Source organism: Stegodyphus dumicola, chromosome 6, assembly GCF_044657685.1.
Source record: "Stegodyphus dumicola isolate Sdum_Otavi_A_Nest chromosome 6, ASM4465768v1".
In the NCBI taxonomy this organism is placed as follows: Eukaryota; Metazoa; Arthropoda; class Arachnida; order Araneae; family Eresidae; genus Stegodyphus; species Stegodyphus dumicola.
The window spans coordinates 198,517,191-198,532,529 of record NC_140773.1 but is presented as its reverse complement, the minus strand read 5'-3'; the positions used below and the strand labels follow the sequence as shown (position 1 = coordinate 198,532,529).

At 30.5% G+C, this 15,339-nt stretch overlaps 1 protein-coding gene across 2 annotated transcripts in view; it reads right to left on the bottom strand.

The window, feature by feature from the left end:
• Positions 1-9,142, bottom strand: part of LOC118199660 (uncharacterized) — a 102,405-nt gene extending 93,263 nt beyond the window's left edge. For both annotated transcript variants that reach the window (XM_085819327.1, XM_085819328.1), the window contains exon 1: positions 8,495-9,142. In XM_085819327.1, coding sequence (XP_085675453.1) covers positions 8,495-8,561 — 67 coding nt within the window. In that variant the 5' untranslated portion in view covers positions 8,562-9,142. The remainder of the gene's footprint in view (positions 1-8,494) is intronic.
• Between the last annotated feature and the right edge of the window lie 6,197 nt (positions 9,143-15,339).

Below are 15,339 nucleotides of genomic sequence, written 5' to 3'. Positions count from 1 at the left end.
TTCCTACGCCAGGGCTAGCCGGACCTATACGCAATCTGAAGTCCCACAGTCGGCTTTCCCAAAAGCAGAGAGTTCCGAGAGTTTGTCCCCAAGCCACTGACACAAGGACTAGTAACCAGCCGATTGACACCAGTGAGAACGACAAGGTGCCTCCCGTTTAACTGAAGCAGAAGCCAAAGCAGTGTGTTGGGGACAGTACCTTGCCCCTCAACTACCAGGACCCTCCTTTCCAGTGACACGGGTCTCCACGCACGACAAACACATGGGCGGTTTTCTTGCCACTCGAAGAACTAGGGACAAAGCTGTTCCAGTTTCTTATGACGAGCCCGAACCTCGGAAGAGGAAACCACATGGGAGAAGGAAAACGGAAGAAGTTGCAGTGAGAAGAGGAGAGGAGGCAGAAAGGAGGAGAGATCACTGGGGCTTCAGGATTGTGACACACGATCACTGGGACGGTAATCCCCTGAAGGATCTTCACCTGCTATGCTTTAGCTGGGCATGTTGGAACGGTCTTCACGCCTAGGTGGCCCTACCAGGAGCTATGCTCCCGACGTACTTTGCCCGTTCTGCTCAGTGACACCCCAGCCATGTTGAGGCAGCATAGCAGGACTTGGAGGGGGAAATCCAAAGGAGACAAGACCTGGTGAACATGGGGAATGACACAAAACATCCCAGCCCAGCCATACTAAATAAGTCTGTCTTGAAATGTGCAGCTAACCGCTGCTATGATGGAAGACATCTCAACAATTGGTCAGTATTGGACACTTTGCTCTGGTTCCTGCTTTTGAGACTACCGTCTGGGAACTGTATTTTTCTGACTTTATTGTTTGATTTTGCGGCAACAATTCATAGTATACAATGCATTTCTAGTCCTACCATAAAGCTGCCCTTTTCAATGTTCCTAGAGAGGGCTGTTCCAGATTACACCATGATCATTTTCTATTGTACAGTATCCATTTCTCATCTGCATCAGGCATTTCAAGAAAGGAGCTTCTTTATCTTTTTTCTGCAAAGAATAACATGCCAAAATTCCAGCAAGTACTGTATTCTGCTCTTTTAAAGTATAGGATACCAATATATTGTAGCAGCTTACAAACCCAAATTTCTTCAAATGTTTATGTATTATATTTTTTGGAAGATTTATTTACTCTAATAGTTCATAACTGCAAATCGTGAATTTTCAGTGACAGCTTCATTTTATAGGTCATGGGCTAAAGATGGTTGCCCACAGCAGGAATCAATCAGGCTAAAATTTTTGTGCTTAAACTTCTCAAACCACTTTTAAAATGTAACATCACACACAACATAAGCAGAAATTTTATCAGTAGTGTGATTAATATTTTTCTTTTAAAATAAAAGTGCATAATATGATCAAAAAAACTTTTTGTGTTTTTCATTCTTAACATTATGCTTAAACAAAAATTATGCCACAATGCATGCTAGCAGAAGAAGACTGCATTTTAACATCCATACAAGCAAGTTTTGTCCTTATTAGCAGTAACAATGTAATTGGAAAAAAATATGCTTTGATTTGTAAAATTACAGAACTTTCTAAATAATCCAATACTTATATTTTATTTTCCTTAAAAATAATCAGCAATATTTTTCTTGCTGTATTTTGTCTCCATAATATAGTACAAAGTCCAAACTCCGGACCACCAGCCACAAAATAAAATAATAAAATTTTCTCCTCTCAAAATCTATTAAAATATAATATATAACAAAAAAGAAAGCAAGTGTGTTGTAAATGTGATTTTTCTCCCGACTGAGATTCATGCATGTAGGAAGTCAAATCATAGCCAATAACAATACATTGATCGGTGGTGTATTGATGCAGGCTAGGATCATACTTTTTGCACTTAAGTGCTTGTGGGGGGTAAGACAGCTCTGCATATTTGCACTCAGTACAGGTCCTGAATTCTGAAAATTTTACCATGTCTAATTTTTGCTGATAGGTGCTCTTCTATTTTTTGAAAATTTTTGCCTGTTGACTTTTGTTACCTACTCTTCTATCTGACATAAACAAAAAAGAAAGTAGCGCAATGTTGCAATGTTTACATATTATCTCATTAATTTTAAACTGAGGATTTATAATTCAAAATCAGAATCACCGAAGTCTGATGATTCTGAATTTGTGACTTTGTATGGTATTATTTTTAAAGTGAACTTCTGACTTAAGATTATTTTTAAAAATTAGAGATTAATTTTAAAAATTTCATCATCATTATTATGTGTTAAAAATGCTTTCAAAATTTCAAACATGTTATCCATTTCATTAAAACTTGATAACAGAAAATTTGAATTTATGCATTATTTATAATCTTCATCTAATTCTTCTATTTCGCAAGCAGCAAGGTTTTTAGTATTTCTATTATGGTTGATTCATCAAATTCTTCTGCTATGTCATCAGTTAAAATGTATTCAGAATCCAAAACAGAATTTAGGCTACATGCATTTACCAAAGGTTGTAAATTAATTTGACATGTTCTCAATTTCAACCGCAAATCTCATAAGATATTTAATTAAAACCTGCTTTTGAAAACCAATTTATAGTTATTTTTTGCTTAACTTCTTTCAATAAAATTCATTCGATTTTGCCTTCTGTTACAGATGCTGAAGATTCCCCTTTCACAACTGATTTTTAAAACTCATTTCCTAAAAGAGGCTTTAAATAAACAAATGATGACTTGACCTAAAGGCTTTATTATTGATGTAGTATTGAAGATGAGGTACAAAGATTACTTTTATCTATTCCAGATACAAATCAGACTGAGAAGTTCCAATGCCAATAAACAACTTTTTATTTTCCCTTTCTTTATTCATCTGAACTAGCCAATCAATCATTATTGCTTTAGTCATTCATGCTTTGCAATTAAATCTCCAACTGGTGATTTCAAAAAGTACAAATTCTTAAACCAGTGGGCTCAAGATTCTTTGGCAATTAATAAGTGGTTTCTAATGTCTCTTCTGAGGCACTACAGCCTACTGCTGACCAAGGCCATCTCAATAAGGCTATGTCATCTGGACCTATTCATGGCAATACTCCTCCAGTCTCCCCTATATATGATATTAATGACATCCTCAACAACATCAAGAGACCTAGTTGTCAGCCTTCCTCACTTTCTGGCTCTCATAGGTTTGGTAAATGTAAATTATTTTACTGGGATTTTGTCTTTAGTTCAGTATAAATGACATAACCGTCAAATCTTCTGACTTTTTATGACTTTGACAACTTCAGACTGTCTAAATTTTTGGTAGATTTCATGATTATACATAGATCTCCATACACCATTTACACAAACAGTGCCAAATATTTTCCCTGGTATTTTACATTCAAATATCAGTAGTTTACTTCCAATTATTTTAGTCATTACCCAGCACTCGCAGCAATATACTAGGATGGGACATAGAGTTTTATATATATTAATTTTAGTATTACGACAGATAAATCAAGATTTGAATTGATTTTTAAGACCATGGTAGCATATATTTGCAATGAGGAGCTTGTTATTAATTTCCATAGATAAATCATTATTATTAGTGACAAAAGTTCCAATATATTTGAACTGTGCCACATTTTCAAAAGTGTAGTCATTCACAGTCATTAATCACAGATGGTTAGATGATTTATGAGCAATTTCTAAAAATTTTGTTTCATCTTCATTTATGGTTAGGCCCAATTTTCTTGCCTCAGATCCTAATAGATTGAATGATTCTGTAACATACTTTCTAGATCTACCCACTAAAGAATTTTACCACTAAAGTAATAATACCACTAAAGAAAGGGGGGAACTTCATCTTTTCCCTGTACTGCTCCTCAAGAAAAAGGCCCCTTTTTAGTTTTTTTCCTGCCTTCTTAGCTCGGTACAGTCAAAAGTCATTAATCCGGACTCGTCGGGACTTCGGCGATTCCAGATTATAGATCATAAGTTTAAATCTGGTAAAATGGAATGCAGAAATTATAAAATTAAAAATATGAGACCGTAATTTATGAAATAAGGAACAATTACTTTTTCTTGCCTCAGATCCTAATAGATTGAATGATTCTGTAACATACTTTCTAGATCTACCCACAAAGGAATGTCATTGGCGAATGCCAAGATTTGTATTTGTATTTGATATCCTTCTCAAAGGCCAGGTCAAAAAGTAAACAAGACAGAGTATCGCCCTGGCACAGACCTCTGTCAGTATAGAAAACTTCATACAAATCATTACCAAGTTTACCTCTACATTTTAACCTTTTAAGTGTAGCTTTTGTTAGATTAATTAACTTAGTCAGTATTTGAAATTCCTCCATTGCCTTGTATAATTTCTGCTAATTAATGCTGTCATGCGCAGTTTTAAAGTTGACAAAAAGATAGTAAGTGCCGATATTGTACTCGCTTGTTTTCTCCAAAATCTGCCTCAGGGCATGAATCTGATCGGTGGTTGACCTTCTTCTAAAAAATCCACACTGGTACCATCCAATGACTTTTTCAACATGTGTTAATAACCTCTTGTAAAGAACATTTGAAAAAATGTTAAATAATATTCAAGAGAGTAATTCCACAGCACTTACAATAATGTTGTCTATCACCTTTTTTAAAGATGAGACAAATGGAGACCTCATTCCATTCAATGGATATCCACTCCAATGTCCAAACCCTGCAAACAATAACATGTATAGCCTTAATCAGAACAGGTTCATCAACCTTCAACAATTCAGCATTTACCCCATCAGGGCCTGCCGATCCGTTTCAATTAAGTTCCTTGACTGCAGATTCAATCTCAAAAAGACTTGGTAAATCAAGTTCTTGTTCATCAGTATGGAGAGGAAATATCATTCTATTGTCTATATCTATAGTGTCTTTACCATGAAGCAAATCCTTAAAGTATATCCTCCATTTTGACAAGATCTTATTCTTTTCATTCAGGAGCACACCATCTTTATTTGTAAAACATATTCCATTTAGCATGAAATATTTCCTACTAATATTTATCAGCCAATAGTATTTTCTTGATTTTTGGGGGGAACTTCATCTTTTCCCTGTACTGCTCCTCAAGAAAAAAGGCCCTTTTTAGTTCTTTTCCTGCCTTCTTAGCTCGGTACAGTCAAAAGTCATTAATCCGGACTCGTCGGGACTTCGGCGATTCCGGATTATAGATCATAAGTTTAAATCTGGTAAAATGGAATGCAGAAATTATAAAATTAAAAATATGAGACCGTAATTTATGAAATAAAGAACAATTACGATCTAAAGGGTATCAAAATTTACAAAAAAAAGAAAGCTTAATATTTATTTGTTTACTTTATTAAACATTTCTTTCAATGTAAGTTGTTTAAATTGCTTCGTTTTTTCATGTGATAATATATTCTCTTTAATTCTATAAACAGACATAATTTCTTGTTCAGTTACAAAGTTCCGCTGTTCAAGTCCTATAATTGCCGTGTCGAGAATACCGACTAATTTGTCAATCGAAATTTTTTCGTTTTCAATAATCTCTGTGTCATTTTCTTCACTATCGGAAGCGAATTATAATGATGAGGAATTTGATTTAAATCATATCAGAGTACATTGAGATGAAATACTACATTTAGTAAGGAATTATAAGCCAAATAAAATAAAAACATCTGCCCTGAAGATAAGGATAGTGCTGACAGATCAACTGTGCCAAGTATGAATATGCGCCAAGTGACAAAAAACTCATAACCGGATAAAGCGAGTCATGCCATTCAAGAGAGCTGAAACAGAACTGAAAATGCTATTTTAAAAGTATTAGGTTTGAAGGGACAAAAATCTCCGCTACACAAAGCCAAAATAACAAGACAAAGAATTGCACAAACTCGGTATCCATGATATATTTTGACTTAAAAAAAAAAAAATCCCCGAATTGCACAAAAATAGCATTGTGCAGTCCCTTGACTTTATCCATGACATGTCGACCTATTTTCACTTAAAAAAATATCCAAGAATTGCACAAACTTGCATTGCACACTCCCTTCACTTCATCCATGTACACATCGATATATTTTCACTTGAAAAGTCAAAGGAGCACCCAATTCTACAATACAGGCATACAAAAAATACATAATCTGAATTAACTACATTTAAAACCAAACAATAAAATAACATAAAAAAGGAAAAACATGTTATACATTTAAGCACTATAAAAAGCAAATATCCACTTACCCTATTTAAAAGTCCCTTCGTCTTTAGTCTGTGGCACACAAAATTTCTTAACAGCATCCAAAAACTTCCTAAAATTATCTGAACTCCAATCCATATATCCGCGTCACCACATCCGAACCTTTCTTCCTACAAACGCATTCAAAATCCATCTAAACATTTTTTACTTTCGACTAGACACATATCCTTCCTACATACAGGACACTTATAATGCCTACTAAGTAAACCTTCATTTACACACCAGTCAATTAATGCTCTTTTCCTCTTTTGTTCCAAATCATACAGAAACTTCAAATTAATCTTGCTACATTCAGCCATTCTACCGTCTAAACAATAAAACAAACACACACCACAAAAGCGCTTAACATTTCCCAGAATCATGCACCCAATTACATCATAACAGGGTTTCCATAACATTTAACTACTCAGGCTACCATAAATAAAACAACTTCGTCATAATACAAGGGGTACATTAAAGTCTACTCTAACCCATTTTAAAATATACAGGTTTACATATTTACAATAGTGTGGAAGGTGGAGAAGTAGCAATTAAATATTGCAACATTTCAAGTGTTAATTTTTAAGAACTAAGAATCTTCATTGTAATCTAGAAAAGAAAAAAGAATCTTGATTCAATTAATATATTTATTGTTGCAGGTAAAAAATACATTTTAGGATAATTCCTCGGTGAACAAACGTTCATGTGACTTGGGTGCCTGGGCATAGCCTTATCCAAATGTAGCAATATAAATCTTTTTCAAATGTTACACATATAGTGCAGAGAGTTCGTATAGCAATTATTGGTAGGAGTAATTTTAGGACAAAATTTGTAGAGAATAATAAACAATCATAGGATGAGAAAAATCGAAGAACTGTTGAATGGCATATTGAATTTAGGACAATATAACTTGTATACAGCAAATAATTGATAAAATTTACTTTTGATTACTACTACTACTATTACCACCTCACATATAGTAAAAGTACCTTTACTTACTAAAGTTGATAATAATTAGTCTTCAATGAATTAAAAGTCTTCAAATCATTGTCAAAGGAGTTAAGTTTTATTAAATCATTGAATGAAGAATGAATATATTATATCAGTTTAGGATGAATAAAGCATTTATTTACCTAAAAGTATGAATGAAAAAAACTTATTCCATCAATGTCTAGTAAGAATAATTAATAATTACCCTCTTAACACTGATATGAATTTATAGCAAACAACCAAATAATGAACAGCATTTAAAATAAGAAAGATTCTAGCTTAGAAAAGATTTTTTTTCACCTTAGCATTCTGGCACAAACTGTTCAAGAAATTACAACTATCAATGTATTAACATAAAATAAGTAATAAAATAATATATTGATATAAAAGAAGTAATAAAATAAAAACATTCAGATATTGTTTCAATGTTCAAAGAATGTTTTGAGCTACAAAAGAAATAAATTTTAACAAATTCCAAAGTATTACTGTAGGTTAATCAGCAATGATAAAAACAGCAGGTCAAACAGCCACCAGATCATCTCAAAATAACATTGATAATTTTTTATCAATATAATAACTGCAAAACGAAATATATACCAACAATTATAAAACAATTTAGAAGTAAAATCTTCACTTATTAATTCTTTTATAAGTGATTTTAAATTTCACTCAAATTTCAAAATATAAATGAGTAAATGCATTCACATTAGATATTTTTCTTCTGTAGACAATGATTTTTTTCCAAGTATAATTACAGTTGAATGAATTACAATAAAGCTGCATCGTTAGCATAACAGGACATAGTATTTGTAAACAAGTTTAACCGCAGTTTTGGCAATTGATAAGGAAAGTGATAACTACGCTAACTCGAAGGTCAAAATGCGTTCTTACCATAAATAGGCTGTCTTACATAAAACAAAGTAATTAATTTATACCTTTGCACACTTACATATAAATAAAAGTAGATAAATTCCCTGTAACTATTGTGACGTACATGACAGGTTTGAAGAAAATTATAGTAGTCGGGTCATTCTTAGTAAGAAATTAAGCCTTTTTAACTGCATAACCATATAAAGTATGTAACTTTAAAGTTCTTCATTAATAGAAGAGTTTTATGAAGTAAACACATTTCTACATATAAATTCGAATGACTATAAAAATGCAATGCCGAAAGAACCGCTTAGCGCAGGTGCTTGAAAATTCGAATTCACTACAGATTTCTAATTAGTAAACATATTTTGAGCATATTCTAACAAATAATAGCATCAGTAACTTCATCTTAAGTTCCTAAAATTAAGAATTTTAGGGTGAAATAAAAAATAAATGCTTATATTCTTACCACGTGCTTTTGCTTCGACTTGATATTCTACATATTTTGCGGCTTCCAGCAAGGTTTCGAGGCTCATCGCTTTCCTGCGCAGCCCATGCACATTAAAATATATGTTTCTTTTCTAAAACTCATTCAGACTTTCATTTAAAGGCGAAAAAATTTTGTACATTCCCAAGCTTTCACTCTCAAGATGGCGGGATGACATCAAAACACACAGAGGAGAAGGCAGCATACAAGCACCACGTGGTAACTGTGATTGACGTTAGTTCCTATAATGCAGAGTTTGAGTAATCAAGTACTGTTTACAAATAATTCCACACCTACGCCTATTCGGTAACAAGATAAATACTTTTTTTGATAGGATAAAGGTCAGACTGCATAGCAGAAACAAATCCTGTTGCAGAATATAAAATCGTACTTTCACAAAAGGTATATGCAGCGTGACGAAAATTGTTGTTTACCGCAAATACCTGGATCAATGATTCTGGTGTGTAAACGCCAGAAGAATGTAATCAAAAAGAATAATGTTGAATTACTGCAGCTCTAGAATGAATATTATTAATTGCATCATGAAAATATAAAAGAAAAACACAACTGAAATCTAAATTACTCGTGACTTGTCTTAAAAGTTGAAACCCACGTTATTATGTTTGCATGAGTTAAAAGCTACCCACCAATAAAGAACAAGCACACCAACTAAAGGGCGGAGCTACTGTCACATGGAGCATATGCTGTTCTTCCATTATTTGAACTCACTCCCTGACAATGTTACAAATTAAAAAATTAAAACACTCATCTCAAAAAGTGCCTCTTTAAAACATAAAGCAATCTTACAATAAATAATAATCTGTTTCCATCATGTGCTTTTATTCTTTCTGCTTTGCAGAAGCTATATATCTATGTTGTTGCGCGGCAAGAACGAGCTATCAAATTGTCACCGAATTTTACGGCAGCGATAGTGCTGTCATCTATTGCAAATAAATTCAACTCGAAACGAACCCCAAATTATTCACTGAATTCAGGATTAAATATATATTTGCACCAGATTTTGTCTCTTTATGTTACACAGCAACATTTTACAAGATTGTGTGTTCAGTAAACAGTATATAAACACAAACTGAAGAGATTATAGGAATTGAAAATTAATTCTGTGTTTAACGAAATATAATTTCAATATTATGTTCCGTGGAACCTTCGATGCACAATTCCAATTCAGCCTTTTTTTCCAGGCTTTCGACCTTTGAGGAATTATACGGATATATCGAAATAATAATCATACGTCAGGAAACCACAGAACTAAAAATGACCGTATATCATAATTATCTTTTTTTCATTTTAATAAAGCTCATAAGAAAAAGGTAATATTATTTACCTAGTTTAAACTACCGAGAGGAAAAAGTTATTTTTTCTCATTTTTATTGACGAAGTAAAAGTAAGCTGAAATCAAATGAACTTTTCAAGGATATTCATATGGAGGTTTCATTCAATACAAAATTTAACTCAATACCTGTAAACACACACAAATAAATAAAAAGTAAATATAACTAACGACTGTTGCATATATAATACATGCAAAATAGATTCAAATGATCTTTCTAGCTCACTTTGTCAAAAACTTGAATGTTTCTATCTCATGCCAAGTTTTTTCTTAACAATATATATGTTTTTTACCCTTTTTTTATATATGAAAAAAACTGTAAAAAATAGGCAAAAATCTCAAGTTTTTGGAATACAGGTATTAACAAATGAAAGAACTTACATAAAAATGTATGTTTTTAGAATAAAATATAAGTGACATAAAAATGTAATGATATGCTAAGGTACATCATGAAAATATTCTCTATCATAACTTTATATTTGAATATGTAATTTTCTTTATTAATTTTCTTTATTAATTTTCTCGATTGCATTATCAGAAAGTTTTCCATCCGGGTTTTTAAGAAAATACTCTTTTTATCCAGCACCTAGGCCTATTTTTAAAATACACGAATCTCCATATTTCGTTTGAATTTTTCTCAATAAGATCAGATTATAGCTCCCATACTGCCGATACGGCGATACTGCTGTGTTGTTCTGAATATAACCCTAAATCTTTCCTTTTAGAGTTTTATTATAATATCCGAGACTACTAGTCATTGACTTATTATAATATCTGAGACTTCCATTAATTGGTATGCATTTTTAAAGGCTTTTTATTTAGGAATCTAACCATTCTTCATAATTCGTGTATCCTCTCTCTTTATTTTTTTATGAATTTTTCTCTACATTCTTCATCTGTTTTTGATTCTCTAAATATTCTCTGAGGTATGATATCTTTTTGTTCATTTCCAGAAACTGTGATAGGCATATCAGGATCGAATTTATTTAATAGATTGTCTATACTATGTAGTTACTTTACCTACAAAACATTTATCAGCTCCTGCTTTGAAATCTTCTTTTAATGTGTTTATTAATTCCTTTTTTGTTCTTATTTTTTAAAATTCTGTTAAACACAATTATTAATATTTCCCTAAATTTAATACTATGAAACTCCTCGTCAGATATAGTGTTTTATGTCTTCATATACATTTAATTCTCAAATACAATCGTCTAAATCACATTTAATATCTGTATGGAGCAATTGCATAATTGAATCTCTCAATGATTTTTGAATAAAAGTGTCATGATAAATATTGGCTTTATTATAATGAAATAAACATCTTCTTAGAGCAGGAGATAATATTAGTTCAGCATCAGCATAATCATAATAAACTGTACTCAACCTGGGTAAGAAAATGAATTCGTTTATCGAAGTTATATTACTCGTACTTTAACGACTATCTATTTTTTATTAATTTATTAAATTTTCCATATCTTTAAATGAAGTTATGTTATTTTCATGACAGTTTAATATTTCTAAATTTATTAATTTTTTTATTCCTTCAAGTGAAGTTATATTATTCCCAAAACAATATAATTCTCTTAAATTTATTAAACTTTCTATTCCTTCAAATGTTGTTCTTTCATTTCTAGAACAATCTAATTCTTTTAAATTTAATAATTTTCGTTATTCTTCTAAGTAAAGTTAAATTTTTATTTCCGCAACTGTGTAATTTTCTATTCTTTTAAGTGAAGTTAATTTATTATTAGTGCAATCTAATTCCTTAAATTTTCTATTCTTTCAAGTGAATTATTTTATTTAGCCTACAATCTAATTTTTATAAATTTATTAACTTTTTTATTCCTTCAAGTGAAAATTTTTGTAAAAATTAAATTTTATTCTTATTTATACAACGTTAAGAGGTTTTTGAATATCTTCTACTTTTTTCAAAAAGTTGTGTTCAAGTACCATTTCAAAATTTTTGTCATTTCTAAATTTCTAATTCTGTTACTAAACAATTTTTTCAAGTATGCACGTACGTATGCAATTTAATAAATTAGTCACATCTTATAAACAAAGTGATTACTTCACCAGCAATATAAATTCTTTTGAACATCATATAAAATTCCTAATCCTTTCAATTTAATCTCTTCACTTTCTTCCTTTTCAATTAATTCACTAATTGTTTGAAATTTTCTGACAGTTTTTCATGCAAACCATTACAAAGATAGGTCAAAAAGCAAATATTTTTACGATTTGTAAAATTTAAAGTTTTAATATTACTTAATGATTCCTCCATTTATTTAGAAATATACTTTCCAATCTTAAAATTTTTCAATATTAATTTATTTAGATGATTCTAACCTTCAGGATAATCACGATATAAATAAATACATTCCCAATCAACTTTATCTTGAAATACGTTAATAAATTCTTGTGATAATTTCTGATTATCACCAATACATATTTAACAAACTTTATCTTTAAATTTTTATATACGTTTTCCTGATAATTTTTGATTTTTAGAAATATCATCCCAATTAACCTTATGTTAAAATTTGTCTATAAATTCTTATCATAATTTTTGATATTTTGAAGTAAATTTCCAATCTACCTTATCTTAAAATTTTTCAATATATTCCTCTGATAAATTATATTTTATTAAATTAAAGTATGCCCTTTATTTAGAATTATTTTTTAGAAATCCAAAAGGATATCCCAGAGGTATAGTTTTCTTAAAATTTTTAATTTCTAATTTCTGCCCTTTAAGAATATAAAATCTATCTTAAAATGTTTCCATAAATTCATCTCATATATCTTGATATCTAGAAATACATTTCCAGTCAGCCTTATCTTGAAATTTATCAATAAATTCTTCTGTTAACATTTGACATTTATAAATATATCTCCAGTCAACCTTAGGCCCACCAGCGGCCGAACGGTAAAGTCGCTGAACACTGGTAGTTCGGTCCGAGGTTCGAATCCCGCGAACGGGCTGGCTGTATGGGTGTTTTCGTGGTTTTCCCCATGTGTAACGTGTATACGAGCCAGTTTCCCTTAGAAAGTCCTCCACGAAAGGCATCCCTCCCCTTAGGCAGATAGCCCTAGTGTGCTTTGCCGTAATTAAAATACACACAACCTTATTTTGAAATTTTTTTGTAAATTCATCTGCTATATCTTCCTATGTAGAAATATATTTCCAATTAATTCTTATGTTGAAATTTTTTTGTAAATTCATCTGCTATATCTTCCTATGTAGAAATATATTTCCAATTAATTCTTATGTTGAAATTTTTCAATAAATTCTGTTAACTTTTGATTTTCAGAAACATGTTACCAATCAACCTTAGCTTGAAATTTTTCTAATAGTTCCTTTACCTTGTCTGCCATTTATTTAGAATTATTTTAGAACACTTTTATAATGACCTAAAATGCTCTTCTATGAATCCCATTTTCTAACATAAATCTTTTGTCATCTTTTTGAGATAAAGCTAGTTTATTTACTTCATTTTAATATAAATTATATTTCTTACTTCTAATAAGATTCATGGTTCTATATTGTTCGTTTTTATTGAATAAACACTTTTTATAATCTTCAAACGTAACTCTGTTTTCAAACACACCTTTCCTAATTCCTTTACATTTTTTAATTACTTCGTCTTCAGTTTTATTAGCATACATTTTTTATCTTAATCCTACAAATTCAATAAATATTTTACCATTGTTTTCATCTTTCATTTTGTGTATTTTTTAAAAATTGTTTGTCATTTTTTAATTTTTAAAGGTATATTATTATCTGTTTTCTTTAGGATAATTTGATGCATCAAAATAATCAGTCATTCTTTTTATATCATCATAAAAATCGACTGTTTTAATATCGTATATAAAACTATCTGTATCCATAAAAAGTAATGAAACGTGCATGATAGATACATCAATCATATATTAAATGATTTGATAAACCTGAAATATACATTGCTACATAAATCGGTTTATTCAGTTTCACTTCTCTTTTATTTATATAAACAGCTACTAGATGTTCTCTAAATAATCTTATACATTTAAAATTTGATTTAGCAATTATTTTTTTAACTTGATCATAACAGGTACATAATTCTATGTTTAAATTATATTTCACTTCTCTTTTATTTATATAAACAGCTACTAGATGTTCTCTAAATAATCTTATACATTTAAAATTTGATTTAGCAATTATTTTTTTAACTTGATCATAACAGGTACATAATTCTATGTTTACTCTTTTCTTAACATTTTCAATAGATTTTCCATATGGTGTATTATTCTTTAATTTATAATATTCGTTCTCAAAATCATTAGCAGCTTTTTTCCTCATTTCAGTATTTAAATCTATACATTTTTTAACAAATCTGATTTTTTGAATTCTGAAATTCTACGCATTTTTTTTTTTTTTTAAATTTTAATCCCATATCTAAATGCTTATAATGTGTTATACAATTAGTTTTATCATATAAAATTATTAATAATTCTTCTTTTTTAGAACCATGGGGGATTTTTTTTCTGGTACTAAAGGTAAATCTGAATCTAAATCAACATCTACTACACATCCGTTTTCTGGATTTTTACCATATTTTTCTAGTATATAAGGATCTTCTACCCCTTTAAATCCACCAAATGTTGGGTTATGAGACAAATATTATCTCATAACCCAACCATATAAATTATGACCATCTAAATACATTAAATAGTTAGATTTTTTTACTGTTATCAAAATCTTTCTTGTCTTTTACATATCTATTACAGTCAAAAGTCATTAATCCGGACTCGTCAGGACTTCGATTCCGGATTATAGATCATCAGTTTAAATCTGGTAAGATGGCATGCAGAAATTATAAAATTAAAAATATGAAAACGTAATTTATGAAATAAAGAACAATTACGATCTAAAGGGTATCAAAATTTACAAAAAAAGAAATCTTAATATTTATTTGTTTACTTTATTAAACACTTTTTTTTTTTTTTTCAATGTAAGTTGTTTAAGTTGCTTCGTTTTATGTGATAATACTTTCTCTTTAATTCTATAAACAGACATAATTTCTTGTTCAGTTACAAAGTTCCGCTGTTCAAGTCCTATAATTGCTGTGTCGAGAATACCGACTAATTTGTCAATCGAAATTTTTTCGTCTTCAATAACCTCTGTGTCACTTTCTTCACTATCGGAAGCGAATTATAATGACGAGGAATTTGGTTTAAATCATATCAAAGACGAAGTACATCGAGATGAAATACTACATTTAGAAAGGAATTATAAGCCAAATAAAATAAAAACATCTGCCCTGAAGATAAGGATAGTGCTGACAGATCAACTTCCAATTCATTGCGCACCACGACGTTCCCCCCCCCCTTCCCGGCAGAACAGCGTGAAATTAATAAACATATTTCGGAATGGTTAGAGAAACAAAGAATATGCCTTTATCCATTTTTTGCAGCAATTCCACTTTTTGTTTGATGGACA